The 27,550-nt window shown below is 37.8% G+C and overlaps 1 protein-coding gene across 17 annotated transcripts in view; it reads left to right on the plus strand.

Moving 5' to 3' along the window:
* Nucleotides 1–27,550, plus strand: part of ESRRG (estrogen related receptor gamma) — a 403,168-nt gene that overhangs the window by 261,553 nt on the left and 114,065 nt on the right. For all 17 annotated transcript variants that reach the window (XM_065834216.2, XM_065834226.2, XM_071805980.1 and 14 more), the window contains one exon: nt 15,447–15,862. In XM_065834216.2, coding sequence (XP_065690288.1) covers nt 15,447–15,862 — 416 coding nt within the window. The remainder of the gene's footprint in view (nt 1–15,446; nt 15,863–27,550) is intronic.

Below are 27,550 nucleotides of genomic sequence, written 5' to 3' on the forward strand. Positions count from 1 at the left end.
TTTTTGGCTTTAACAATTTTAGATTCTAGTAACAAAACCAGAGGAGGTAGTCCTTCTTGTTCTTGTTTATATTTGTTGTTGGCATTGTCTGAATGGAAAGGAGAATGGGGGGGGAGCAGGGCAGAAGGAGAAAGGTTAAATGGCAGAGAGGTTAAATTGCTTCAGTGACAGATTCTTTCCAGAAAGGCATTGAGTTGTTTTAAGGATTAGTTTGGGAAAACCTGAATTGAACCCACTTCTCTACTGCTCACATATTGCATTGCTAATGTCGCCAGTCTCTTTCATAAAAACAAAATTTATGTTCCAAAATGTGTATAGAGCACCGGGGACATTTTAAAAAGCCAAGCAAAACACCTTAAGTTTCATCAACTGCAAAACTAGTTGGAGCTTTACCTGTGTTATTTTTTTTTTGTGAGGTTCTTAAAACACGAGAGCAGATTATTAAGAAATGCATATATTTGATACTTATGATTGTGGCCCAACACCAGAGAAATGTTTCAGAAATAATTATCAGTGATCTAAGGGGAAATGTAGTTCCTCGGTTAAATGAGTCTGTGTTCCTGATAGAGTTCTGTCGTTGCAGCAATGTGGTTCTTACAGTAAGAATCTTGCATGCTATCAGGTAGTCTTGAACATTTTCATTTGGAAAAACCTCACCATATGAGCTGGTAGTCCAGGAGGATGTGTGCACAGTCCCTCTTCAGAAAAAACGCGCTCAATCTGTTTCAGACGAGTTCCCCGAAAGATGGGTTAAATCAACTGATTGAGCTGATTTTCTCTCTTGAGGTGATATTTTATTTATATGATAAAATGCTTGGAAAGTGATTAATTTGTCAGGGGAACATCTTGTTACTGTAAATTTGCCGAATGTGTAATAAAATTGCCATAACACAGATGGGAAAATGAAGTTCTTTTAAAATGAAATAACTGAACAGCCTGCCTCCATTTTCAGCACTTAAAATTAACTTAGTTAAATTTCTTTGTAATTTTTACCCCTGGAAGAATGCAGGTGGGGGAAGATACGTAGCAAATGTGGTGTGAATTTGTATGTGCACTGGGTGGAGGGGAAAGGGAGTGGGCTGTGTAGTTTTCCTTCTGCTTCAGAAGGGACTGATACACTTATTAAACTTCTGCCAGGGTTCCTCGACTGAATGAATTTTTAGAAATTAATATATACAGGTCAGATACTCCTTCCCAGTAGCAGAGAGTTTAAACAGAGCGGACCTTTGTGAGCAAGTACCTCAAGTCAGTAAGATGCAGATAAAGTGTTTTTGTGCTAGTTCATGCAGGATCGCTTTCAATTGACAGTTAAATAGTGTAATACACTTCTTAGTCTTTATAGCAATCTCTTATTGTATGGAATATAATTTAGATTATATAAGTCAAAGGAAGGAATACCTTACCTGTCTCTGAGTTGCAGTGTGTAACAAGTGAAAATAGCATTAGTGAAGGAACAGTGCTTTTTATTAATACATTTTACTACTGCCTGTCCATCTGTCCACTGGAATGAGCCACTTATCATGCTTCTCTGTTTTTCCCTTTCAACTTAAAGAATTATGAAAGGAATATTCCATTTTTCGTGGCCTTTTATGACAGGTAGACTGGAGACTATGGTCATTTGGATTAAAAACATATCCATCACCACAAGCTGACAGGTTATTATTATGTCTTCTTTGAATATATGAATTTTATCCCTACATGTTGGAAGTCTAAGAATGGGAACTTTTTGTATAAATAATTATCCTAGTAGTGATGTACTGCATACTGTTGCCATATTTTTTCAGTTTTACAGCATTCTTGGCCTTATCACCCATAACATAAATCTTAAGCTCTCATATTTAATGCAACCTGTAGGATAACCATGCCTGTATAATGTACAGTCAGCCAATCACACATCATCATTTGACTATCAATATTTGTTGTCCTGTGACGGATGTTTCAGTTGATGGCCCATTTTGGATTTGACAGTATGTTTGATGCAGCCATCCAGGGGCAGATGAGAGTGGCCTCCTTTAGGTGTTCGTGCTGATCTCCACAAAAAACCTCAGTTTATTGAGCTTCCAACTATGGGCAGTTAAAGTTTTGAACATATTGGTGTTGCTTTGGCTGCTTATAATTTATTTTTTAGAACTCTAGGCTATTCATTCCATAAAGTGATGGTAATATAAAGACTCAGTTGCTATCAGACCATTTTAGTATGTAAAGAACCAGCGAAGGAGTGAAGCAGATTCACTGTATATTCCAGGCAGATGCTTAGTGAAATGCAGGTGGATTTTTATTCCAGAGCATAGTCCTGTCATGACATAAAATGTAAAATTATCAGTTAATGCACTCCCATTAACTGATCAGGGCTGATACTCAAGTTTGCTGAGCACTTTGAACTTGTGCTTAAATTAGTGCGGCACAGAACTTCTCAGGATCAAACCTCTGTGTTAGTTTAGTTTAATGCTGGAATACAATACCCTCCTTACACCGGTCTTTCATTGCTTGCCCAAGCACAGTTGACTTAAGGAGGACTTTTAGATCCACTAGGAATAAATATTTGATCCGGACATTATACTGTTGAAATAATTGAAGCAAGTTTGTCATTAAAATGCAGCTGACATATGGAGTTATTAATGCTGATCTGTTCATGTAAACCTTTTCTTGGACCAGTCTCTCAGTGACTTCTTACACAAAGGCAACCACAGGTTCAGCATGCAATAACGGCAGCATATTGATATGATTGCTTTATAATTGCAAGTAATATCATCCATGTTCTGAATGTAATAATTGGGCTGGTATACATTTGTTACTTTAGACATTTTTTCTAGAATATGCTGTATTTCCTTATTTTCTCCCTGTGACTCCCACCAAAATAGAAGGCGGAAGATAAGAGAGTAGAAACCATATCAGGACTTTGTGAAAAGCTCATTCTGCAAACTTGCTGGAATCATGCAAACATGTTAAAAGTGAAAGCTCTTACTTTCTGACCTTTTCTGCTTATATCCGGAGGCAAATCTCTGACATGTAAACCCAATGGCATGAATAGGTTTGCATTACACGTAGTCGTATGTGAAGAACAAGGAACTGTGAAAAGCCAAAGGTTTGTTTATTTATTGGTAAAAATCAGTAATCACACATTAAAATCCAAGACAGAATAGAAAAGATTTAAGCTTTGTGTGTTTTGCTTCTATAAATTCTCTCATTTATCTCAGCATGTGATGGATTTGTTCATCAGTACCATACCCAAGTAACATACTCAGCTATTAGTTTTGCCTGTTTTTAATTTCCAGTGCTTCCAGAATCAAGACAGATGAAATGTAAGATTTCAAGGGAAGAGGTTCTTTTTTCTTACAATTTTTCAGACTTTTTAGAAGGGCGTGTTGCGACAGGACAAGGGATAATGGTTTTAAACTAATAGAGGGGAGTTTCAGGCAAGTTATGAGAAAGAAATTTTTTACAGTGAGGGTGGTGAAACACTGGCCCAGGTTGCCCAGAGAGGTGGTAGATGCCCCATCCCTGGAGACATTCCAGGCCAGGCTGGACGGGGCTCTGAGCCACCTGATCTGGTTGAAGGTGTTCCTGCTCATTGCAGGGGGGTTGGACTGGATGAGCTCTGAAGGTCTCTTCCAACCCAAACTATTCTGTGATTCTATCTATGATTTACAGATATTAAGGGACTTTATAGTGTAGAAATAGAAATGTTGTGCATTAACAGCCAGAGCTCAGATCAGTCAAATGCTTTAGTGTAAAAAAGAAAATAATAATAATAATAATAAATATATTTACTGCTATGCCCTCTGAGCCCTTTGATGTCAGTGTGGTTTTCTTTGGGTGAAGTAGGTCATGGTAATCCAGTTGCATCTTGCATATCAGAGTATCAGGACCTTAGACCCTCTGAAATCCCAGGCTGGGCTGGGGAATAACACTATTAGCTAGTAGAAATTTGCAGAGCTTCTGAGTTGCTGTGTCTATTCCCCTGTACTCAAGGTTTGGACCCACAATGAGTGGCAGATGTGCTGTATTTGGAACAAATTTGATTTTGTTTTGTTTTGTTTTACCTGCTCTTCCCATTAAAATAACAAACCCAACACCGTTTATAAAATTACCCACATGATTTAAGTGACTGGTGAATCAAGCAGTGATATTGGAGGAGGAGACTTCTTCAGAATTCATGTACATCTTTAGAACCGATGTCTCCGTTCGTAGATGTTTCACAGCAGTTACAAATTTGTAATATTTTCTTTTGCCAGTAATTTGGTTATGCATTAGTGTTTCATAAAATGAAAACTAGCACTCCTTTTTGCATTTTGTAGAATAGTACTGTTCTGTCAAAGTATTTTTTCTTGGTATTGTTTGCCTCTTACATTTCAAATCCTTAAAAAAAATTAAATGCATAAAACCTTGGGCTATTCACAGCTACGCATTGTTCACACATTACCCTGCATGCTGGCTAAAGCCATTTTTGCCATAGGCCTTATTTTTGGGAAGGCTACACAGAAAGAAATCTGGATTATTTTAACAGAAAAAACCAAACATTTTGGTGTAGGAATAAGAAGATATTTAATTTAGCCTTAAAATAAGTTTTCCATTTAGAAAAATAATATATTTAAAAATAAGAAGGGTCTAATTTGTGGAAGTTCAAGGCAAGTTCCTGTCTGAGAAATAAATAATCAGACTTCGAAGGCACAATTTCATCAAAACCATGGGGAAAAAAAAAAAAAGGCAAAATGTGCCGGATTGGGATTCCCCAGGACCTTGGTTCTGTTCCATGCTGTGTAAAAGTGGTACTGCCGGGAAATGCGGTTTAAGGTCTGTGTTAAAATCAATACATAAATGATGAGCATTATTAATAAATAGTAACATAATGTTATTAGTAGTAATATTTGTCTAGGTCCTTTTTTTCCTTCGTACGTTGATTTTGAGAGGACCTGATCATGGTATCTTATGTGGGTGCGAGAGCAAAGCTGAGTCACCCCTGGACGCAGCAGATGCGGGACTGCTGGTCTGCAGACGCGTTGCCGCAGGAACCGCCTCGGCCTTTGCTTCGTTTCCAAGTCCCACAAAAACGATTGGGATTTCTGTTGTCATCACACAGGTCAAAGACCATGGCGCTTAGGAGACTGTTTTAAACCACTTTCAATTTTTGTCCCTACTTTTTTGGTTTCTTACAGACATTTGCATCTCATCATTTGAAAGAAATCTTTTCTCTGGTGTAGAATCTTACATTTCACTCCTTTTAGTTTCCTTAGCAAAAATACAGTTTCAAGCTTTCAATATGAGACCGTGACAAAGTGATTTTATAGCCAGTACTGAGAGTGACTAAACTTGACAACAATTGTATTTTATGACAACCTCTGCTTTCATGTCCACAGCCTACTTTTCTATCGTCAGCTGTGATTTTTATTTTTTTTTTTTCTCTTCTTCCTTTTCCCTCCTTCCCCCATGACTTGTTTCAAATGTGAGCAATTCTGTATGTCTGCACTGACTGGAAACAAATCCTTTTACCAGAAGTGCATTTTAATGGGCAGCATGCTTCACTTAAGTCGCCAGAACCTTAACTGTATAATAATCAATTATTTTACCAACCCAGAACCAAAGCTGTTTCTTGAGAGTGATGTTCATAAGAGTAGTGGAAGAATTAGTATTACAGAACTAAACCAGATTAGGAGGGAATGTGAATTAGATTTGGTAACAGATGGTGCTGTGGAAATTAAAGGTGCTTTGCGAATGGAAGCGACAGCAGCTTGCCTCTTTTCCTCTCCTGTCTCTCTCTTTCATGCGCTTGATAGACGGGTATAAATCACAACAATCCCGTCTTGACAGCCAATTTCGAGAATTTGATCTGGTTAAAGACATGGCTTTCCTGCTCCAGTCACTGAAACCGGCTGCTATTTTATTTTTATACAGCACCTTGTCATATTTAGGAAAGTGGAATCACCTGCCTCCCTTTAATGAAATTTTCTTTAATTACAGTTTTAGCTCTTTAGTGTTAATTACTTTTCCATTCAGCCTCAGTTCTCAGGCTGTCTCATAGGAATGTATTTCTCTCCCCCACCCCACCTCCCTGCTCTATTCAGGCATATGCTTTCATTTTTCTAAAGATGCTTTTCATTGTTGGAAGTTGTTGTCAGATCCATTATAATTAAATCCTAATTATCAAAATCATCATTATTGTGTAGGAAGAGGAAGCGTTGTAAACAACCGTTGAAGTTATAGGATCTTATTTGACAGAGGAGAAACGTATCAGGATATACGTGAATAATAAACAAGGAAACAGAAAGCCCCACTAAAAACTCTGTCTGGGAAGAATGTAAAGATCTGGATAGCGAAAGCTCTCTTTGGAAGGAAAATCCACCCAGGTCATCGCTCCATGCTTATTTCTCCAGTCTCTAATCCCACATTTTTCAGAAAAGATGAGAATAAAATTCCCCTGCTTCAGTTTGCTTATGTAAATATTCATCTTTGCACCTCTCATTCAGGTGTCCAGATATAAAAATCACTTTTCTGATGTGTGTCAGGATCGGCTTATAGTTGGCTTAATGCTCGTACTTTTTTGCTTTTAAAGCAGCAAGTGTAAGTGAAGAGACTGCTGTGATGCATGGAGACGTGGAGTTGCTTCTGCTACACACTGAAAGTCCTCAGACTGAAAAATGATGGACTGCATCTAAAAGAAAAAAAAAATAAACCCCTCTCAAAGTATGAGAAGATCCTTAGAGCTGGCAACTAACAGTTGGTAGAAATAAAGCTTCCTACTGGCAGTCAAATGAAATGTAGTAACAACTCAACGACTCCCTGCTGCTAGCTGACAGCATGGTGTAACACACTGGGACAAACATTCACTTAAACACTGATTGCAGGAAAACGTCATTTTCCAACTCGCCAAGTAGCTTTTTGGTTGCCTGTGCGTGTGCACGTGTACGTGTGGGGGGATTTAAACCGGTGGCGTGTGGCTGGGAGGAAAGGACGCAGGAGCCCGCCGAGTGAGGGGGTGGGAGGTGGATCACTTGCTTTAGAATTTTTAGTCCTGAGTCTTTTAAGACGCTCACTCTCTGATACTATTTCTGGTATGTTCTTTCTAATCACTTCGCCAGTTTAACAGAGCTCAGCAGGCAAATTATGATTCTGTTATAAATCTGCAGAAAATCAGTGGGGGAGCTGGGTGGGGAGACAGGTACGTGGTGTGCACACACCTACATGCTGCCTTTCAGCCACAGAAGGAATTGCTGCTAGAAATTGTGAAAAATCTGATGATGCAAACTTTGACTCTCTCTTGAGACTGAAGGCATTTTTTTGTCTTCATTTTCCTGTTGGAAAGTGATGAATGACAGCTATGTCTCTCTGATCTGTAGTACAGGCTTTCTGACTGGTGCAAGTAACTGCTTTTGATGCTGTAATCATTTCAAAATAATCCCTCTTTAGAAAGGCTGTTATGTTCTTGAATAAACCTTTACTTATTTTTGTAGTTTTGTATTTTTCTCCCTTGAAGTAGCTGAATGTAGCATTTTATTTTCTCTTGCTGTTTCAGTTGGTTTCTCTTAATAAAAAGAATCCTCACAATTAATCATTAGATGACTCCTTGACACTTCACACTGTGCCCTCTGGGAGGTGGAGACATCAGGTGGACTCCACCTGATACCACTGGAGTATAACGACAAGGAAAAGATGTTCCATCACAGAAAAACACCTAACTTCTTAACCAGAGATTTGCTATCTTCCAGCATATGATGTGAATTAAAATTGTTAAAGCTGCATTTTGAAAATAGAGTAATAAAATCTTACTCTTCCTGATCAATATACCGAGTTTCACATGAAGAAACTTCGCTGTCATACTTGTGATACCACGGACAGTTGAAACTGTTTGAAGTCTCTTAGTGGGAGTTTGTGCAGCTCTCCAGGCACTGAGGAGCTGACTCATTTGAGGCAACAAAAAAGATGTAACATTAGGCTAGAAACCAGTAAATGAGAGGAAGTCCTAAAGTTTTCTGATTATATGGTTGTAACCCGAACAATAGCCGTGTTCTAACTATGTAAAAATGTTAGAAAACATAGGAGAAAAAGAGAAACCTGAAAATTAAGTGGGAATATCCAGTATTTACTGAGGTTTGAGTTGTATCAGAACCATAGTATGTACACAAAATACGAAGTCATACATTTCTGTATAACTTTCAGGCATTCCAGAATAATTTTCATTTTAAGTGCCATCTACTTCTTGTGTTCTCTTCTCTCCAGTGTTTACCTTTTTTTTTTTTTTTTAAAGTATCTGAAAGCTTAATCAGCATACCAAAAAAGCATCTTTTCCTACTTGTAATACATGAAATCTGTAGAAGCAGGCAAGTCTTTTCTGCAGGAAATTTTCGGTGGTGATAGCCTGCTAGTAGTAGTGCCTAGCACAGTTAATAAGATATTTGTTGCATACACACATGCAACAATAAAGGTCGATTTTGTGTGGCGTTTGTTTGTTTGTTTTAAATGTCAGTTTTAATTTTTGCTTTTCAGTTGGAGTTTGGTTGGTTTGTTTGTTTTTGTGTGTTGCAGTCACATATATTGGATGCCTTGGACAACTGTGTTAATGAGGTTGGGTAAATCTTCAGATGTCTGGTGTTTTGGCCCAAAGGTGCAAGGATTTGAGCATTCTTTCTTGTTTACTTTTTGTTTCCAAAAGAGTACCTGATGTAAAGAATAATCATTTTGCAGTCTGAAAAGATTTGAATTATGTTGGCAATTAGTGCTTCAGCTTTTAAGTTCAGAAGAGTAATGTTAGGGTCTGTCAAACCGTAGGATCTGTATGCTGCAGAGCTTGTGTATGTCTAAGGATACATTTAATTAAACCAGCATTAGTGCATCTATGCAGACTTATTAAAACACTTAGTTTGTCTCAATAATATTGATTAAATAGCAGTAGTTTGTTAAATCTAAGTGTATTTTTGCTATTATTATATTACTTCCAAGTAATCAGCATTATAGTTATCATCAGTGAAATATCACGTTAGTTGTGAAGTAATGCCATAAGAATTGATTTAGACTTGGCAGGAAAGGAAGGCTTTCTGTCATATAGTGCCAAAGCCTGATTTGGATTATTAGAATGAGAGTTTTAAACATAATTTCTGTTTGTATAAACAGGGTGTGTTTTATAGGCTTATAGGTTATTCCATACTCTGAGTATCCATTATATCAAGGAACACCTCAGACAGTTAATTGTGCAAAACATCATGTAAGTAATTACACAGTATTATTATGCATTTAACAGTTTTATTGATTTGCCAGTTGTTCGCTTACAGTATTTAGAGCTATAAACAAGAGATGCTCACCCTCAGTTGAAATAGGTCCAAGGAAATGAGCTAAAGACAAATGACAGTAGTATGCATTGTTGCATCAGATGTAATCCTTAAACGTAGAAGCTGTCAACAGTGATAATTTGCAACACATTCGGGTATCTCAGGATCATTTCCTTCCTGTTAACAAAGTTTATCAACCAGGAAGCACAGGGAACCAATGTGAAATAGAAAGGGAAGCAATAATGAATATTTTTATACTGCAGGAGAAGGAGGGGAGGTTAAAATAATTCCCTCTCATTTTGGAGGGCTTGCAGTAGTTGCAAGTCAGCCGCTTGAAAATTGTATTTTTTAAAAGCAACACAAAAAAAGACAAACAAAGTGCAGCCTCTTAGATTAAGTGCAAATGTGAAGGGCCCAGATAATGGGTTGTTTTGTTAAACTAAAGATGACCAGGCAGCAGTGTAGTCTTCCGCTGCCCTGTGTGTAGGAGGCACTGGCAGAGCTTGGGAGAGGCATCCAGTGCAGTAATAGCTGCTTGGGAAGCTGGATCCTCTGTCAGCAATTGTCAGCTAACTCAGGCCGCTGCTGCTAACATGATGGCTTCAAGCTTTGCAGCTTCTGTTCCGCTTGCTAGTGGTTATCACAGCTGCTCTGGAAGAAGTCATTGGCTTGCTTTACTTTCTCTTACCAAGGTGAAGTGATGAAGGTTTCAAGAAAACATAAAGAGGAAATTACAAAAGACAATGAAACATTCAAGATTTGTTTAAACAACCAAACCCACCACAGCCGTTCTGTTTTGCACAGGATGCTCTTTCCTACATGGTTGTACATAAAGACCTAATGCATAAACAGTTGTGTTTGTGCATGCATAGGAGAAGATTAGTAATACTTCGCAATTAATGATCTCATCCACTGGGTTAACCAAGCAGGCCTTACGATATTTCTTATTAAAAGAAGAAATCCTTTCTTTTCCTTCCCCCAACTAAGCCAGTGCACCTTAATGCAATGATGATATGTTAGACCCAGCAGTTGTCAAAGCATCGTATTACTGTGATGCCATAATGACACCCTGTCTCTGTAAAGTAGTCATGTTTTCTCAAATCACACGTTGCACCGTTGATTTCTGACATGACACTTCATTCAGTCACTTTCCTTTTCTTCGGCATCTCCATTCTCTCACAATAGCAGCTGGTGCCCGTTTTCCTACTAAGTGATTCACATTTTGCCACTTTACTAGAGTGCAATTAGCTGAAAGAAAAGAAAAAAAGCTCAGTGCAAAGCAGTTCAGCTGAAGTTGTTACTCAGGTCTTTAACAGAACCTGGTGAAAGTCTTGGGGTGTTGTCGTAGGCATTGGTGCAAGAAGCAATGTTTTCATTTCTTTCCACACAAATATTTTTTCCTCTTACATTCAGAGAAGCAGAGTATGGGAAATCAGTGGTACATGCCTCACTATTTTCTGTCTATTGATTTTGGTACAGACCTGTGAAATGATACTGAAAGTAAGTACAGTATTTGAGAGGAAATGCCTTTACGGTCAAAGCAAGGAGCTGGCTTCCATTTCTGACTCTGCTACAGTCTTGCTGTGTCACCAAGACTAAGACTTTCTTTCATGCATTGGTTTTCATAGTTTAAATATGAGGATAACAAGTTAAGACCTTTTTGTTTGACATCCGTGTGAGTTGGAGGAAAATCAGATGGATTGCACTGTTAGCCTAAAAAGTACCTAGGTGTGCATAATAACAGCTGCCTTGCTGATGCTCCCACGTAATAGCTGTCATTAAAAATGTCAACTGCTAATAACCTATTCTGACATTTATGGAAATAGGGTAATTCTCTCTTCAAGAAAAGAAAAACTTCATGTGCAGGTGAAAGTGGACTTTTGTGCTGGTCTATAGTAAAGGTGCTCACAGTAATTATTGTGACTAATTATTACTGTCACTGAAACCTCCAGTGCAGCTCTGAAGTAGCAAATGATGCTGTAAGCAGAGCTCTTCCTACTTGAAAATTGATCAAGGAATGTATTAACAGATTATGAAATACTGGCATGTTGTTTTGACCTCCTTTAGGTATGCGTAATAAGCGAGATGAGTGAAAAGTAACGTTCCAAACCAGTTGCTTTGTGTGGCTGGAATATGAAGATCTACCAGTGGCTCGAATGGGAAAGCTTCTTTTTTAAGGCTATATACTGTAATCAGATGCAGTTAATTTTTGCACTCCAATTGTATATTGATACTGATTTAGCCAGTGTCAGCACTGTCAATATCATTAGTCATGTGGCAGGTAGATGGAAATATGAATGTGATTGCATTAATAAATTCTTAATATATTCAACCTTTCATAAGCACATAGCATGACAATTTATTCGCTATTGTTTAAGACCATTATAAAGCAGGAGTTCCATATTGAAGTACTTTGTCATTGTACCTTTCTGCCAGCAGTGACTGGATCCAGGTCGTACTTAAACAAAAAGATTGTGAAGTAAATTTAGTAGAGATGTGAAGAGTCACGCTATGTATTGCACATTACTCAAGGCTTGCAGCATCCTGTATAGTTTCTCTTGTATATGGGCATGGAAATGCTTCTAGAACAGACTAGTTACTTTCCCTAAAGTTATTGAAAGGAAAATTTATCCCAGAGCTACCAATTGTTAGAAAACGTAGCTGAGAACAGCCCACCACAAATGAAGCTGCCATTTATTTGACTTAAAATCTAGTAAAGAAAAAAAAAGAAAAACAACCCCACCAAGGCTTTAAAATAAATACTGTACGTTTTTATACGACACATGTTATTTCTATTCATAAACCTTAACTAAATTTAGATTTTTATTAATCCAATGTGACCTAAAAATTTTGCATTAACAGCACAATGTGGAATTGGGCTTATTCTCTTTGAATGCAGATAAAGCCATCATCTCGAAAATAGCTCTTTCTGACAAAAAGGTGTTCTTTTGAAATAAAGTCTTATTCACTACATTCCTCTTAGAGTTAATGTGAATTTTAGTGCCTCTAATTTTAGATTGAAGTGAGGTCTAGAATAAAACCCACTGGCTGACAATTGAATTTATAGATAGTTGTGAATATTTCAGGCTTGAATAATAGAGCTGTAGAATTTCAGACACAGAGAGGAAGAGAGAATTAAGCTCCGACTGTAGTTTTAGACTATAATGCAATGGTGTCTAGGAATTCTTCAGTATAACAAGCTAGCTAAGTAGTAATTAGGAGGGAACTGAGGGAGGGATTTTACAGAAGTCTAGCTTAGGCATTATTCCAAATGTTCAGCATGATAATTTGATGGTGGTCCCACCTGCCATCCCTATAAGATGGCTCTTGAATTACTTTCGTTCAGATGTGGTTCAGCAAGGCAGGAGTGAAAGCAGTAGGTGTCTGTTGCCCACCCACAGCCAGTACCCAGCCTTGTCTCTGGTTTGTCGTCGGGGAACTGAGAAAGTTTTTGTTCTCAGAATCAGGCACTGTTGTGGGTTTTTTTGGAATGGTTAATGATTTAACTGCGTTTGTGCTTTGCCAGCATGCACCAATCCAGTCTGTACTGTGACAGCTGTAACTAAAAGCAGCTCTGTCTTGGTCAGTACCAGAAACTGCTGCTTCAGAAGCATCAGCAGACTGGCTTTAGCCTAAGCAACACTGGTGATCAAGATTTTAATGCTTATAGAACTGAGATTATACTTTGGTTCTGACCGCTTGGAGTGGGAGGCATCCGCTTTTGCGCTGGTTAAGACAACATGCATTTGGACAACTAATTAATCGCAAATGGTTTTTGTAAGAAGGGAAGGGTGACATTCGAGCTCATTATTGCACAAATTAGAGAAAATAAAAGGCAGTGGGAGTATTCAGCAAGAATGTGCCATCGTGCTGGTTATGACAGACTATAGATAGTGACTCCTATTGCTGTATTTTGAGACTTATTATGCGGAGTCTCAGCAGCAGGGACATGAAGAGACCAGGTACCTGTTTAGTCAATAAAAGGACCTCGGTGTACAGAAAAGTAATGTAAAAAATAAGTTGGTAGAATGTGAAAGTTAATTAATGTTTTTAATCATACCTGTATAAAATCCCGTGTCAGGGAAAGAGGAGAGACAGAGAGACACCGTGTTTTAGTACCCTAATAACTTCTAACTCTAGTCTAAGATCATAATGTATGTGAGAGCAGTCCAGTAATTATAAGGTAATAAGTGGAGTGGTGGTGTAAGTGCTCTAAATTAAAAGGAATTCGCAGAGCTGCTGTAAGTCAGTGCCGACCCGCTTTCTTTCAAATGTTGACTTGAGAAAAGTGCTTAGCCCAGAGTGCAAGTAGAGAGACAAGAGAGAGCTATCTATTAATTACAGCACTCATTAACAGCGACGGCTACAAGGCAGCAGATGCAGAAGAAAAGGCACACGCTACTGCAGGCTGGCAAGGGGGTTTTCCCCCCTCCAGTTCTTGAGGAAAGGACAACACAAGCAGGTGGTCCAATGTAATAAGATATTTTCATGGCTTTAACCTTCCCATTTCCTTGGTTTATTTGCTGACACCAGATAGCTTGCTCCTTCCACATCCCTCAGATAAGTCCTGATTTTAAGTTTGGAGGGTAACATTTCTGCACATCAGCCTGGCTGTTTTCCAAACTCACGTGTTGTTTGTTTTCAATAGAATTTTACAGTAAAAATCAGAACAATGGAGAGGACCTAAATAAAATCTGTGAGCACTGATCTTAGGGTAAATCTCATGCTAAGCTAGTGTCTTTAATGAAGGGTCAGGCTTTGATCTCAATTTTCCTCATGAGAAAGGAAGCCAGTTCTCTGGATTTGCGTCTCTTTTCTGTTGGTGAATTTGATTCTAGATCTTGAAGTAGAAATTGATTTTATTCTTTTATATATTTTTTTAAATACCGTGAAAAGGTGAAAAATCAAACACAAGATCTCAAAAATTATTTTAGTCATTCTCATTGTCTGGGCTCATGTGTTAGCTTTGAAAGCATGAATGTATAGCTCCAGGTGGGTGGCCTTATAGGGTAGTTGCTTTTCTACTGGTAATGTTTCTAGAGAAATGCTCAAACCTGTCATCTGTACTTTGTCAGCTTCTGTCAGGAAGATGCTGGCTATGCCATTTGCTACTGTGGTCTCAGTCAGAGCTGTACAACATGAAGATAGTATCCGATTCAGAGCTTTCTAATTGGTATTTTTGTTCCTTGTTCTCCCTAAAATACATTTATAAATAATAAAAAACTTGTGGACGTAATAGACAAATAAAATGTTTTGGGTTCCCCCCCCCCGTAGAAGGTACTAATTTGTCAGATCAAATGTTATTTGGTTTTATTTCAGATTCTTAATTCTGAAAATGTGAGAACTGAGAAGACAGAATCTCACCTTTTGAAAGACAAAACTTCTATCTGAAATTTCCTCTAAGAAGTTTTTTTTTAATCCGGGAATGGAACACGTAAAATGTCAGATCCTATAGAGCTGCAGATATATGGGATAGTGGCATAGTTATTACTGGTTAGTCTGAAGATAATGGCTAGAAAGTAATTGCAGCCAGAGCTAATGAATCATTTCACTTAGATTTTGTGAAAATGGAGTCCAGCCTTAATTATTTGTTAGAGTACCCAGTTGATGTGTTACTCCTTAACTAAATAGCTGTATCTATAATAAAGCAATATTAATAAAGAAAAAAGAAGACTATGGGAGACTGCTCTTCAATTCTGGGATCAGATCAATAGATGATGGATACGTATTTTAGTCAAGTGTCTTGACAAATATTAATTACAGACCAGAACATTTATGTGATCAAACTTGGAAATATTTGTTCCTGATAATGACAGAATTTACAGAAGGAAAGTACTGATGGAAAAAGGAAGACATTTAATAGCCAAGTCATCTAATAGGATTTTTAAAATTTTTTGACCTGGTAGATGACAAGTTCAGAATTTAGAGTTGATGTGAAATTGATACGTAGCCTAGAGGGCAGGTGGAGGGGACAACAGACCGATTTGGTCTCTTTAAAGTTTGTGTTTACTGCCTGTCTGGAGCTTTGACAAAGCTCTGTCATGCCCTTATGCTGATTACCTTCATGTAGAACAAGAGGTATTGACTAATGAATGAATGATGTGCAGTCCCTAACCCTTCCAGAGCAGCCTTAAAGAGCACTGTCTTTAATACACAGATTCTTCTCTCTCTCTCTCCCCACTACAGGCTTCTCTGCAGAATGTCAAGCAAAGATCGACACATTGATTCTAGCTGTTCGTCGTATATCAAGACGGAACCGTCGAGCCCTGCCTCTCTGACGGACAGCATCAACCACCACAGCCCCGGTGGCTCCTCAGACGCCAGCGGGAGCTACAGTTCCACCATGAATGGACATCAGAACGGGCTGGACTCACCTCCCCTCTACCCTTCGGCCACAGGGCTCGGGGGCAACGGGCCGGTCAGGAAACGGTATGATGACTGCTCCAGTACCATCGCTGAAGATTCACAGACCAAGTGTGAATATATGCTGAACTCGATGCCCAAAAGACTGTGTTTGGTGTGTGGTGACATTGCATCAGGGTACCACTATGGAGTGGCTTCCTGCGAGGCCTGCAAGGCTTTCTTCAAGAGGACAATTCAAGGTTGGTTATCCTTTAAACTTCTTTTTTTTTTTTTTTTTTCCCCCTCAAAGTGAAATAGCACAATCCTTGACTAAATCTTGTTAGGACTTCAGACTGTACGTTTTCATTCTTCATAGTGTTTGGTCCTACAAATGTTACTCATGAAAAAGCCCCTTTGGGCTTCTTTGGAAGTTCTGTCTGTCATGTTAAGCTTGCTACCATGTTTGTTCTGGTTATGAAAAAGAGAAAAGCACTGGAATCCTCTAGTGTATGTTCTGTACAATTTTCTCATGGATTCCCATAACTGATTATTGTGAAGAAAACATATTGTTTTCTGAAGGTTGTCATGGATGCTTCTTGAACATGCCTTGTAGCTGGCACACAGGATTCGTGCTTTTGTTCCCAATTACACCACTACCATACTTAAGTTGTTGCAGAAATCCAGTTTATTTTTGTTAAAGCATCAGGGCATGTAAAGTTGGAACAAAATGCAATGGTGTAGTGCTTTGTGCATATCAGTGTATTAATAGCTGGTCTTTCACCCATACACGATATACAGTGGCCTTAAAGAGGTTCAACAAATATCTGTAAGGTCACATTCTAAGGAGAGTAAGTTGGCAGCTTGTGATCTCTGCCCAGTACTTTGTACTAATCTGCTCTTAATACCTGTTACAAATACGCCACATATTTTGGCATAAATTAGTACGAATGGGATAATTTGCATAAACACTTATTCTGGCTTCAGAACCAATTGAGACAAAATAACCATCTACTTTGATTTAGATATCATGCTTTCAAGTGAAATCGAAGGTGCTTTATTTAAAGAACACGAGGCCAAGCTTGGCCTGTACAGGCATACAGTGTCACATTAAGTTAAATTCAAACTTCAGAGACTAAAATTAGGTTGCTAAGTCCAAATTTAAGCTCCTCAATAAAACCTGCTTGATTTTCATAGCTGTTGAGCACCTGGAAATCTGAGGAAAGACAATGCAAACAGGTGATATAGTTTTATTTTTTTAAAGGAGTTGTGATAAGGAGCATAAAGTTAGTTTCTGTTTCTTATTTCACATAACCCAAAATTTGAAAGATTTGGTCAAGATCTCTTAAATATAGTACTTCCATATTTAATGAAAAGTTAATAAGGATAAATAATGAATGCTATTTTAATTTATCCGTTGCTGAGGCAATAGCTGTTTTATTCTCTTGTCATCCATCTTACCACTGGGGATTTGGGCCCTCTACCAGCATGGAGCACCCATTTTATGATGGCCATACAGCCACTAAAAAGAAACATTAAACTGCAGTTATTCTAATGGCACTGAGTGTTACAATGTTTGCAACCACAAACAAACATACCTGTGAAAACTGGTAGTGACCTGCATTCATACATAAAATGAGCACATATGCAGAAACAGTATGTTCACTTCAAGTCTTTTTTTTGAAAAAAGTAAAAAAAAGAAGTAGGTGATTTCACTTGAGTTTCAAGAACATTTTCAGAAAAGCTCAAAAAATGTTTCCACTGAAGCAGTTTGTATTTTGTGGTCACTAAACTTCAAGTGCCAACTTCATCTAGCAACTCTGTTTTTATAAATGGTATTTAATTGCTATATAATAGCTGGCCTACAGAACCCAATCGATGCATGATTATTTTAGTTGTATTTTAAGCATGAAAAAATTCCACAGAAATGTTAACTGACTGAAGTGTTGACTTCTGGCAGTAATAGGTATCCTGCAATTTTATGCCGCATCATAGACAGCAAGTTTCTGGGCACGGAAGCACAAGGCAGGGACGTCATCCTCCAGATTAGCAACCTGGACTTGGCCACACAGCTCAAGTTAGAACTGGCAGCTGTGCAAAAAGTCTCAGTAGGGCTAGAGCACTAGCTACCTCAGCAGGTGACAGTGCTGTGAAGACAAAAAAAAAATATGCAGTAAGGCAAAACCAAGCATCGAATGGAAAAGCAATAATGAAGAAACTAAGAATAGGAAGTATGTTACCATCATAATGTCATGGCAGCATCTTCAGTAATGGTGCTGACTAAACTGGCACGTCAACTAGGAGTTTTCAGATACCATCCATGGAAGGCATTTACTTTGATGACTCAAACTGGGACAAGAATTATATAAGAAAAACTACTTCTCATGTTTTGAATGGGCAAATTCTGCCTTTAAGCTTGCATGAAGAATAATTGCCCTGAGGTTTTTTTTTCTCTAAGTGATAGAATTTAGTCCTAGTGTTCCTAGAGGTTGTTCTTCCCCGTACCATTTCACTTCTTGGTTCAAATCACATTCTTTCTCTGCTTGTTTTTAAAATAAATTGGTTATGGCACAACTGAAAATAAGAAGACAGGAAAACAGAAAATAAGTTATAACTACAGAACAGTAAGCCAGAGTAATTGAAGAGTCAAATATCGTAAGTGCGCATATATAAGGATAATGTCTTGGCTCAAAGAATTGCTTATTTTAAATGCTAATAATTTAATTGTGATGGATACTTATTTATAGATTCAGTGAAAAAGAACATTTGAATGACGAAACTTTTTTGTTTAACATTCCTGAATTACTAAATTAGCTCAGATTCATGGAAACTCAGTGCCACTCCTGTTGAAGTCATGGACAAAACTGCCCTGACTTTAGTGGGAGCAAGGCTGAGCTGATAAAGTCACATTATGAAGCACATCTTGTGTTTATGTCAGGCCTCTTGTCCTTTTCACTAAGTCAGTGGGAGTCTTCCCATTTCAAAGGAATCTTTTGAAATCTCAGGAGGTGAAAGCCACAGGCAGCTCTTCAGAGAACCAGCACAGAAGTGAAGTGCGTCACAGGAGACCTAGTAGCCCCTTACATTAGGTGAGTTTTGCTTTAATGTAGAGTATACACCTCTTTTTAAGGGTAATGGACATTATCATTCCCTTTCAGATGAGAGTAATTTAGTCTAAAAAATGTCCGTTCTTGGCTGATGGATTTATCTTCTTCTTCCTGCCTCTTGCAATCCCTGCTAATTTTCTTAACAGTAAAGAAATTAAATGAACCCTGTTTTGAATTCTAAAGAGGAGTAATTTTGTCTTTTTTTGAGTATATATTTTTAACATAGCACAGAGATATGTTTGGGATTGTGTTAAAGAATGCATGGATTATGATAAAAATCAGTAATATTAGAAAAAAAAAAAAAAACAAGAAGTTACCTGGCTGAAAAAAATACAGAACGAAACCCACCAAAAAACAGCTCAATATATTAGAATCATTTTCTTCTTGGGTTGTAGTAGAATCTAGTGATGTTCTGCCTCCTTTTGTGAAATATAAGGGAAGGGAGAACTGGATGTTCTCTCTGCTCAGCCTCGTACTTGCTCAGCTGCAGCTCTCAGTTTGCTTCTGGGATAATTTACAGGGTGGCTGATTGCAAATGTCTCACAGAAACACACACGCAGCCAAATCTCCCCAAAATTGGCTTAACATCAGGGACAGTAGAAAATAGCAACGTCTAAAAATAGTACATTGATTTTTAGGGTCTCTCCACAGTTTTTGCTGTGCTCTGTATTATCTTGAAAATTCCAAGCTTTCTTTAAAAGAAAGGAAGAAAAAAAGAATTTTCACTTGTCAACTGGGTGCAAGGTCTTGTGTTCAGCACAGAAGTCTTGTACTTACTAGTTACTTTATAGCGAATATTTAGTGTAAATACATTTCTCATAATTTTTATTTGCTCAGTTATCATAAAGACTAGTAAATACACATTTTGCATTAATAATATGCAATTATTCAGTGCCTGTAACTTAAACGTTTCTTCAAGTGGTTTGAAATGGTATTCTTGCTTTCAGTAAACGTATGATAGGACTTCAAAGACAGTTTACTATTTTGTTTTGTTTTAGCCTTCATCTCTCTAAAATAATGGCCTGTATCTACACAGCTTGCTTTCTCACACCTTCCAAATCTTCAGGACTGTTGTCTTAGGATTCTTTAAACTACCATGAAAAGCCAGTGTGAAAAGCTTGGCTATTGATACATTGCCTTCCTGGTAATGCTTGTTGCAAAAGTGTCAGAGCTTACTTAATATTTCCTTAGACAGTGTTTGAATTTTCCCACAAAAGCTAAAATATTTTGCATTCGATAGTCCTTGTAGTTCTTGAGCTTTGGCTTTTTGGTTTTTATGTTTATTTTGTAAGGAATAACTGTTGGATGAACAGTATTGAGATACCAGTCTTCTGTTTATTCGCAGACTGAGTAAGGCCCTCAGGAGTAAGGAGCCCCGCGCTCGTAGCCTCATTGAAGATCCGAGAGTTGTTGCCTGTCCGTGTCTTCTAACATAGACAAGAAATTTTCCATCCTGGGAATACCGTTGTGGTTTTGGTCATTAAATGAACTAGAGCAAGTCTGCCATCTCATTTTATGCTGGTCACCTAAGAAACTCCTGCTCTACAGTGATGTAGTTCCTATGGTCTTCAAAGCCTGCCCAAACTAGGAGCTATATTAAAATTTGTACTTTGTTCACCTTGGGTTTAATCCCTTCAGTGTTCAGGTTTTTCAGCCCTCTTTTCAGCGTTTACCTATTACCTAGCCAATTTGATCTGTAAATGTATGAACAGTTTACAAATATATACATATATATATATATAAAGGAAGTTTTATATATATATATATATAAAGGAAGTTTTATATATATATATATATATATATAAAGGAAGATAGAGATATAGATATATAAAAGGAAGTTTTAATCAGGAAAGTTAGAACTAGCTATGTAAATTCAAATCAGGAAACATTCAAATGGGCAACATGAAGTTTGATTCGAAGTTGCACATGACCAAAGTGGCTTCCAAAGGTTAATTTACATCTCTCAAAACTGACTCCTATAATACTGCACATCATTTTTGTGGAGGAAATGAAAGCAAATTAAGTAAGATTTTTATGGCTTTTCAGCATCTTAACTGGTAGCTGGGATTACAGTTTTTTATAGAAAGTTAGGGTGGAGGCTTGCATCTTGGTGTAAAAGTCTGTGGACCTTGGCTCTGGTGCAAAGATGGCAGCCCTCCAGTGAACCTAACACTAAATGTCACCTGAATCCATCATTACCTGATTAAATCATTCACCTTCCTTATATAAGTGAAAGTCTGTGCATCAGCATTTCTTTCAAAGAATATTTTAAGCAAGCAATGATAGATAACTTCCCTTTTCCCCTCATTTCTCTCTGCCTATGGGTCAACCAAACCAGTGGGCAAGTATTTTTAATTCCTTTCAACATGCCTTTTAATCCTGTCATAATGTCGTTGTGTAACTATGGCAGCCAAACAAGATGAGTCAATAAAATATAAACAGGCTGAAATCTGAGAACCAGAGAGAAGCTATAAAAGGTTCTATTCTTTTTACTATCTCTGCTTTCCTTACAGCCTTGTAAATTATATGATGCATTTAGATTATTGGGGAATAAGAATGAGCAACCATATTTGTGTATGGCTGTTTCAAACCCATCAGAAATACTCAAAAAGAGATCTGGTTTACGAATAGTACTGGTGCAGTGGTACGTATCAATGCCATTATAATCAGGTTTGGATCTCTGTTTGTTTTAAACATCTCTGAAAGCTTCCAGCCCACTTATGAAGCTCTGTCTAGTTTGAAACTAGAGACATGTGAAGTCTTAGCTAGGAAGTGATTTATTTTAATGTTTCTATAACTTTTGTAATTACTTTTTTACTACTGTGAAAGCTATTTGATTTGCAGCTTTTCAAACTGAGATGTTTTGTGTGCTCATAAACAAACAATGACAATTTTTCATGTTACCTTGGTGGGATGTATCAAAATCAACCCTGATAAAATACCAGTAGGGACAAAATATAGATGGTTCAGTCTTTCTGACTTGGACAACTATTCAGTGGCTTCCTGGTGTCAGGGCATCGGTGCTGTTTCTGTCTTCAGAGTGTTGATTCTCATGATGACTGAAGTACCCTTAATTTCTGTTGAAGATAAAGAAGTTGGCTTCAATGGGCATCAAAGGTAGTTGGGCCCTTAGAGGTGTCATTCAGCATCCCCTAGTTATCAGCCTCATGTTGAAAATTATGGTGGCTTTTATGATGCTGGAAACTCATCTACCTAAAGTTAGAGGTAGATGCAAAAATGTCATGCATTCAGACCAGCCAGCATCACCTTTACGTTTTCTTTTTAAATGTCCATTCGTGTTGCTTTCTGGGCATAGAAGAAAAAAAAAAAATTAATTTGAGAAGTTCTAATTATATTCTAGTACAGTAACATAGTACTCTGCCCTCTTTTAGGCAATTTAACGTAGTGCTTTCATTTTAAAATACTTTTAAGCTGTGTTCCTCTGTCAAATACCATCTAACACTGTAGAGTTATTTAAAAACTAGCTGCTTCTCCTGATTTCCTTATTGTAACAGAAAAGACAGCACAAGCAACAGAGACATAAGAGAAATCCTTCATATGTGGTCCCGTCATCTTAACAAATATTTGAGACATTTAGGAACCAAATTTGTAAATGTTCTATAACTTGGCGTGTGCATTGGTGTTTCTGGAGTCATCTAGGTGAAAAATCATGAATACAGTCAACTTTAGGCTCACTCAGCTCTAGATGACAGATAGGAGAATTCACAGAGCTATCTACAATATCAGGTGAATCCGTCTAGGGATTTGTCAGCCAAAACTGGATTCAGTTAGGCTCAAATACAACCTCATTGCAACCTGACCCCATTTTTTAAATCTTATCGATAAGAGTACTTTTACTCCTGAAAATATTTACTTATACAATTCAGCTGAGTTCTGACTGCAAAGTAGGGAACAGAGCCTTCAAGAACTGAAACTTCAACCTAAGAGAAAATATTTTTACTTTCCTCAGTTCAGCTTTGCTAATACCTATAAACATGAAATACATTTTGAAGTCCATCTGGGACTTTATCCATCTTTTCCCAAGTTAACCTGTTACTCTTTACTTCCAACAGCACCTATTTCTCCTAGTTGATCAGGAACTATTTCCTGTTCTGGTTGGATTGCATTTCAAGGTGTGACCTAACACACTGTAATTCACTCTCTGTGTTGGCTTAGATCCTCCAGTCTCTCTTTCGAAGACTTCTCTTTTATTAATTCCCGGAAGGCCTATGGCTGTAATCCTGGCTAACTTTCGTTTTCCAGAGTTTTCATGCAAGCCAGTCCACAGACAAGCTGGTGCATTCCATTAGTTCTGTCACCCAGGAAAACAGAGCATGAAGGTGGTACCCAGGGTAAAGCTCATTGCAGAAAGACTTAAATCTAGTGATGCAGTAGCCTCTGTTAAGAACAATGAGAACACTTGCTTTTTAAAGATAAGTTTTTGAAAAAAGCTATTAGGTTACAGAAGCTCGAAGAGAAAGTTTGGGAGAAAAATGGGGCATTATTGAATATAAATAAAGAGATATATAGATTTCATGAGCTAATTATAGTAAAAAATGATTGCACTGAGGGGATAAATAATTCTTCCCCCTTTCCCCCCCCTTTTTTTTTTTCTTCTGGGCCTATACTCCCACACGGTAAAATTTTCAATACTCATATAATCTGATATTCCTCTTGCTTTTGTTAGTGGCTCATGGCTACTCTTTCCAAATACATTTTCACTCTGAATCTCAGTCTTCCTCATGTCTTTTGGTTGCCCAAAGATTTTCTGAGTGTATTCCAATATCTCCTAGCAATCCTCTTACATCTTCAGTGTTATAATATCAAATGATGCTGTGTGAAAAGGGAAATAAAGCTTCTGCTAAGAATTACTGTCTGCAGCTTCTCTTCTTGTCAGTATTTCTGGAAGAGAGATACTTGTTTCAGCCTGTGCCACACATGGCAGCCAATTTCTAGAGCAGCTTTGCACTGTTGTTATCTGGGGTACTAAATTTGCAACTGTTGATCACAATAACTTTATTTAGGATAAGATGCCAAGGCATAAGGCCCAGGCCTCTTCTTTGTCATGATTCTCTTTCTTCCTGTTACTTTGAGTGTTACTGTCACTTTTATGCAAGAAATTACCAAAATGGTCTCTAGAATCTTGACCAAGTCCAGTCGGTTGGTTGCCTGGCTTGTACAACCATCGAGTAAGTCTCTGTACCATTAAAATTGTACTGTGGCTTCACATCTGATTCAGATAATCTCCAAACTTCATCTGTGAGATGACAAAAATGTTACCTTGGCCCACTTACGCTCAATCTGTGTGTAAAGATCTGACAGCCTGAAGCATCTGAAAACAAAGTGCTGGTTATACAGCAGAAGTTTTAGCAGTTCACCTGCTATCTCAATCTCAAATGGCATCAGTTGCTCTTGATAGGCACAGTGTGTTGAACGTGTTTTCTCATCTTTTGTCTGAGATAATAAAATTTAACAAATCAGTAGAAAAAAAGGAACAGTTTAAAAATAAACATTCCTCAGTTCTTGAGGAGAGAAGAGGACTCAGGCTGGCCTAAATCCCGTTGTATTATTACAGCACAGGGCAATGTGTTTGGGGAGTGAAGACTTGACATCTATCTTTATTTTCAAATGTCATGCTAATTTACATTACTCAGCCCTTTATCTGCCAAACTGTAAATGTCCATTACACCACTGGAAGGAATATACAAATTATCCCCTGGCACTTCAGGCAGGAGTTTTGCATATACAGTGTTATTCTATCAGCCAACTAGCTGCACTGTTCTGTTAAGGAGTGAGAAAATTATAATGCCTGCAAACTAATTGTACAAAAGACTTGAAATAAGTAATCAGAGCCCAGTCGTTTCTGAAAACCAGCCAGGAGATATTATAAATTGCTCGATCATTCTTGTCAACCCAGTTTAAAGGCTCAGAGCTGCCATGTTGATTTTGTTCGCTGTGTAACACAGCTACCTCTCCAGCTGTTGACAGGACTGGGCAAACTCCACTTACACTCTTCCTTGCTGCTCAGCTTCAGGCTCTAGCATCATGCAGTAGACAAGTAAATGGTAGAGCTTCTTTCTGAGTCTTCCTCGTTGAAACAAAATGCAGATTTGAGCATTTTGGATGCATGTAGTGTACCAAGGAATTTGTACAGATTCCCAAACACTTCTTCAAATAATTTCCGTTTCTTTATTTTTAGTGTATAGAATTAAATAAGAAATTATGAGAGCTCTAATGACCTCTAATGTGGAGTGAATTTAAGTTTTTACCAAAATAGATCCACTAATGTTTTGTGTTCTAGGCGAAATGCATTTTTAGTATGATATATATTCAGGTACATATCCATTGCAAAATTCCATGAGATTTCTTTGTTTTGTTTAGGTTTTTTTTGTTGTTGTTGGTTTTGTTTGTTTGTTTTAAGGAAATCTTGCTGACAGAAATGAAATTTGTTGTGGGAGTATTTGATTAAATACTGCGTATGTGAAGTGGTGACAAAATGTTAGTTTCCCTGAACTCTCGTTGTGGTCTAGACGTATTCTAAAATGCTGAAACGCTTCAGGAGAACCAGCTGTGACCATTGGTAAGATGTGGATCTTTGCTGCACCAATAAATCCAGTTACTGTAACTCTGCTGAGTTCATTGGAGGAACTCTGTCCAACATCTTCCAAGTTTATTTTCTAACATCAAAAACTAAGATTGAACATCTGCTGTAAAATATAATTCATCAGAATAAAGGGGTCTAAATTGATACGATTCTCCTCCTATACCAAAGCACTGGAATCGAAGTGACTAGAGTAGTAGCTCATTTTGAAGTTCTTCAGGTGGCAAGAATTTGCAGGAAAAATAAGTTATGTTGTGTGTGTATAGTGTGCTGCACACTACAGACCCTTGTGTTTTGCAGGATTTTGCACAAAGCTGAAATGTCAGGATATGTATTAGAAATGTCCTTATATTTTTGTGATTTTGAATATTAATTTTTGGTGCCAAGATCCTTACCTTTGTCACAGGGGCTCTGGCTATAGTAAGAATGCTCCACTTGCCTTGGTATAAAGCTTCACTACTTGGAGTTCTATGTTATAATCTTGGTCTTGTTTTTGATCAAGATCTTTTCTGACCTTGTGCAAAGATATCTTTGATCTTGTGCAAAGTATTTCTGATTCTCTTTCTTTTTTTTTTTTTTTTTTAAATGGGGATGGTAATACTTTTATTACTATACTGTGGTGAATTCAATTAGATACGATTCGTGAAAGGCTTTGGAGGTCTCCCTGTGTAGTGATTGTGCCTTACTAAGAATGGCTTGTTAGAGTGTGAAAGGATAATGTGAATATTTTTTTTAAGCTGGCCCTTACCATCCTTTCCTATATATCCTCTCAGGAGTGTTATATCCTAACTTTGCTAATGTGTACTAGAAGGAAGTTTTGCAGGAACTGTTTTGTCGAATTTCCTACCAGCCATATCCTTCCTCTCAGGAGCTAAGGAAGGGAAAGAAGACTAAACTGAAGTTCTAGTTCCGTCAGTAATAACAATTAGCATTCAGACATACCAAGATCTGTTTTAGTTGCCAGCATTGCTAAGTCAGCCATGCAGCAACGTTCAGGAGGAATAAAGCCCACAAAGGCGTGAACAGGTTGTGCAAAGTCTGCTGGTTGTATTGGCAGAATATACATTGCACATTGCGGGCCTCTTTTATCATAAATGCTTAACCAATTTTCAATAGATGTAAGTGGTTTAAGTATTACTTCCTGTTAAATTAGCAGTTGCTGAGCACTTGAGTCTTTGTGCAATCCTGCAATCCACTAATGTGATATTTAATGAGGAGACATCAGTCTGGAGAAAGGTAGTCAATATAAATCAGTGTTTACAAAGTGTGATTAACTCTGAAATATTTCATCAATGCTGTGGTCCCAGGCAGACTCTATGCTAATTATTAGAACCTGCACATGTTTCAGGGGACTTGGACGCACCCTGAGTGCAGCAAACATGGAGCAGCAAAATTGCAATTATGCTTGGACTGTCTCTGATGACAATTTATGCATTTGGTGTGATGACCTCTTGCTTCCCAAGAGGGCAATAAACAGAATGCATTTTCATTAAGATACTAATGCACTTAATCACAGGGGGAAAGGGTTAGAAAGTAAAGAAATACCTTTAAAGCAAGATGTGACAGGCTGATGGGGATACTTTATTTAAAAGGCAGTTTCCTGGTGAAACTTCCGACTGCTGTGAAGTCTGTCATACTGAATGTGGTCATGGGCAATAGGATGCATGGCTGGGCAGATGAACAAGCTGAGCTAAGCTGTTTTATGAAAAGTGCAATGGTACTAGGGCAAAAGAGAGAGAGAAAAAAAAAAAGTCTTTATTCTATTTGGACTTGGATTCCCAAAGATGTGATTCCAAAAAAAAAAAAAAAAAGTAGAGAAAATTACTCATATATGTTTTACCCATTAATTTTTGGGCTTTTTTTCCCTTATTTTTGGGTATGAGTAATATGTGCTAAGCAGTAAGAAAACCAAAACCACACACACACACAAAAAAAGAGATGCTGCTTTGCCCAGGAGGGCTCACATTTAAAGATCTAGCTTATATCTAGGCTTTAAGGAGAGTTGGGAGAGACAGAAGCAAATATTTCCCCCCCTTTTTGTTAATTTGATGACTTGGTAGGGACCGTCCTGTTTCTGATGCATCTCAGTACAAGAACTCTGTCTAAAGAAAATAGGGAAGGTATCCTGGCTGAGAGATCTGACCCAGCAGTTGTAGACCGTGCTGGATGTGTTGATAGCAATGCTGGTGAACCTCACCTGATAACAGTGTACTTGCTGTTGTGGAAGGAGAAGGTTGAAACTC

The sequence above is a fragment of the Patagioenas fasciata genome, chromosome 3 (assembly GCF_037038585.1).
Source record: "Patagioenas fasciata isolate bPatFas1 chromosome 3, bPatFas1.hap1, whole genome shotgun sequence".
NCBI classification, from domain to species: domain Eukaryota; kingdom Metazoa; phylum Chordata; class Aves; order Columbiformes; family Columbidae; genus Patagioenas; species Patagioenas fasciata.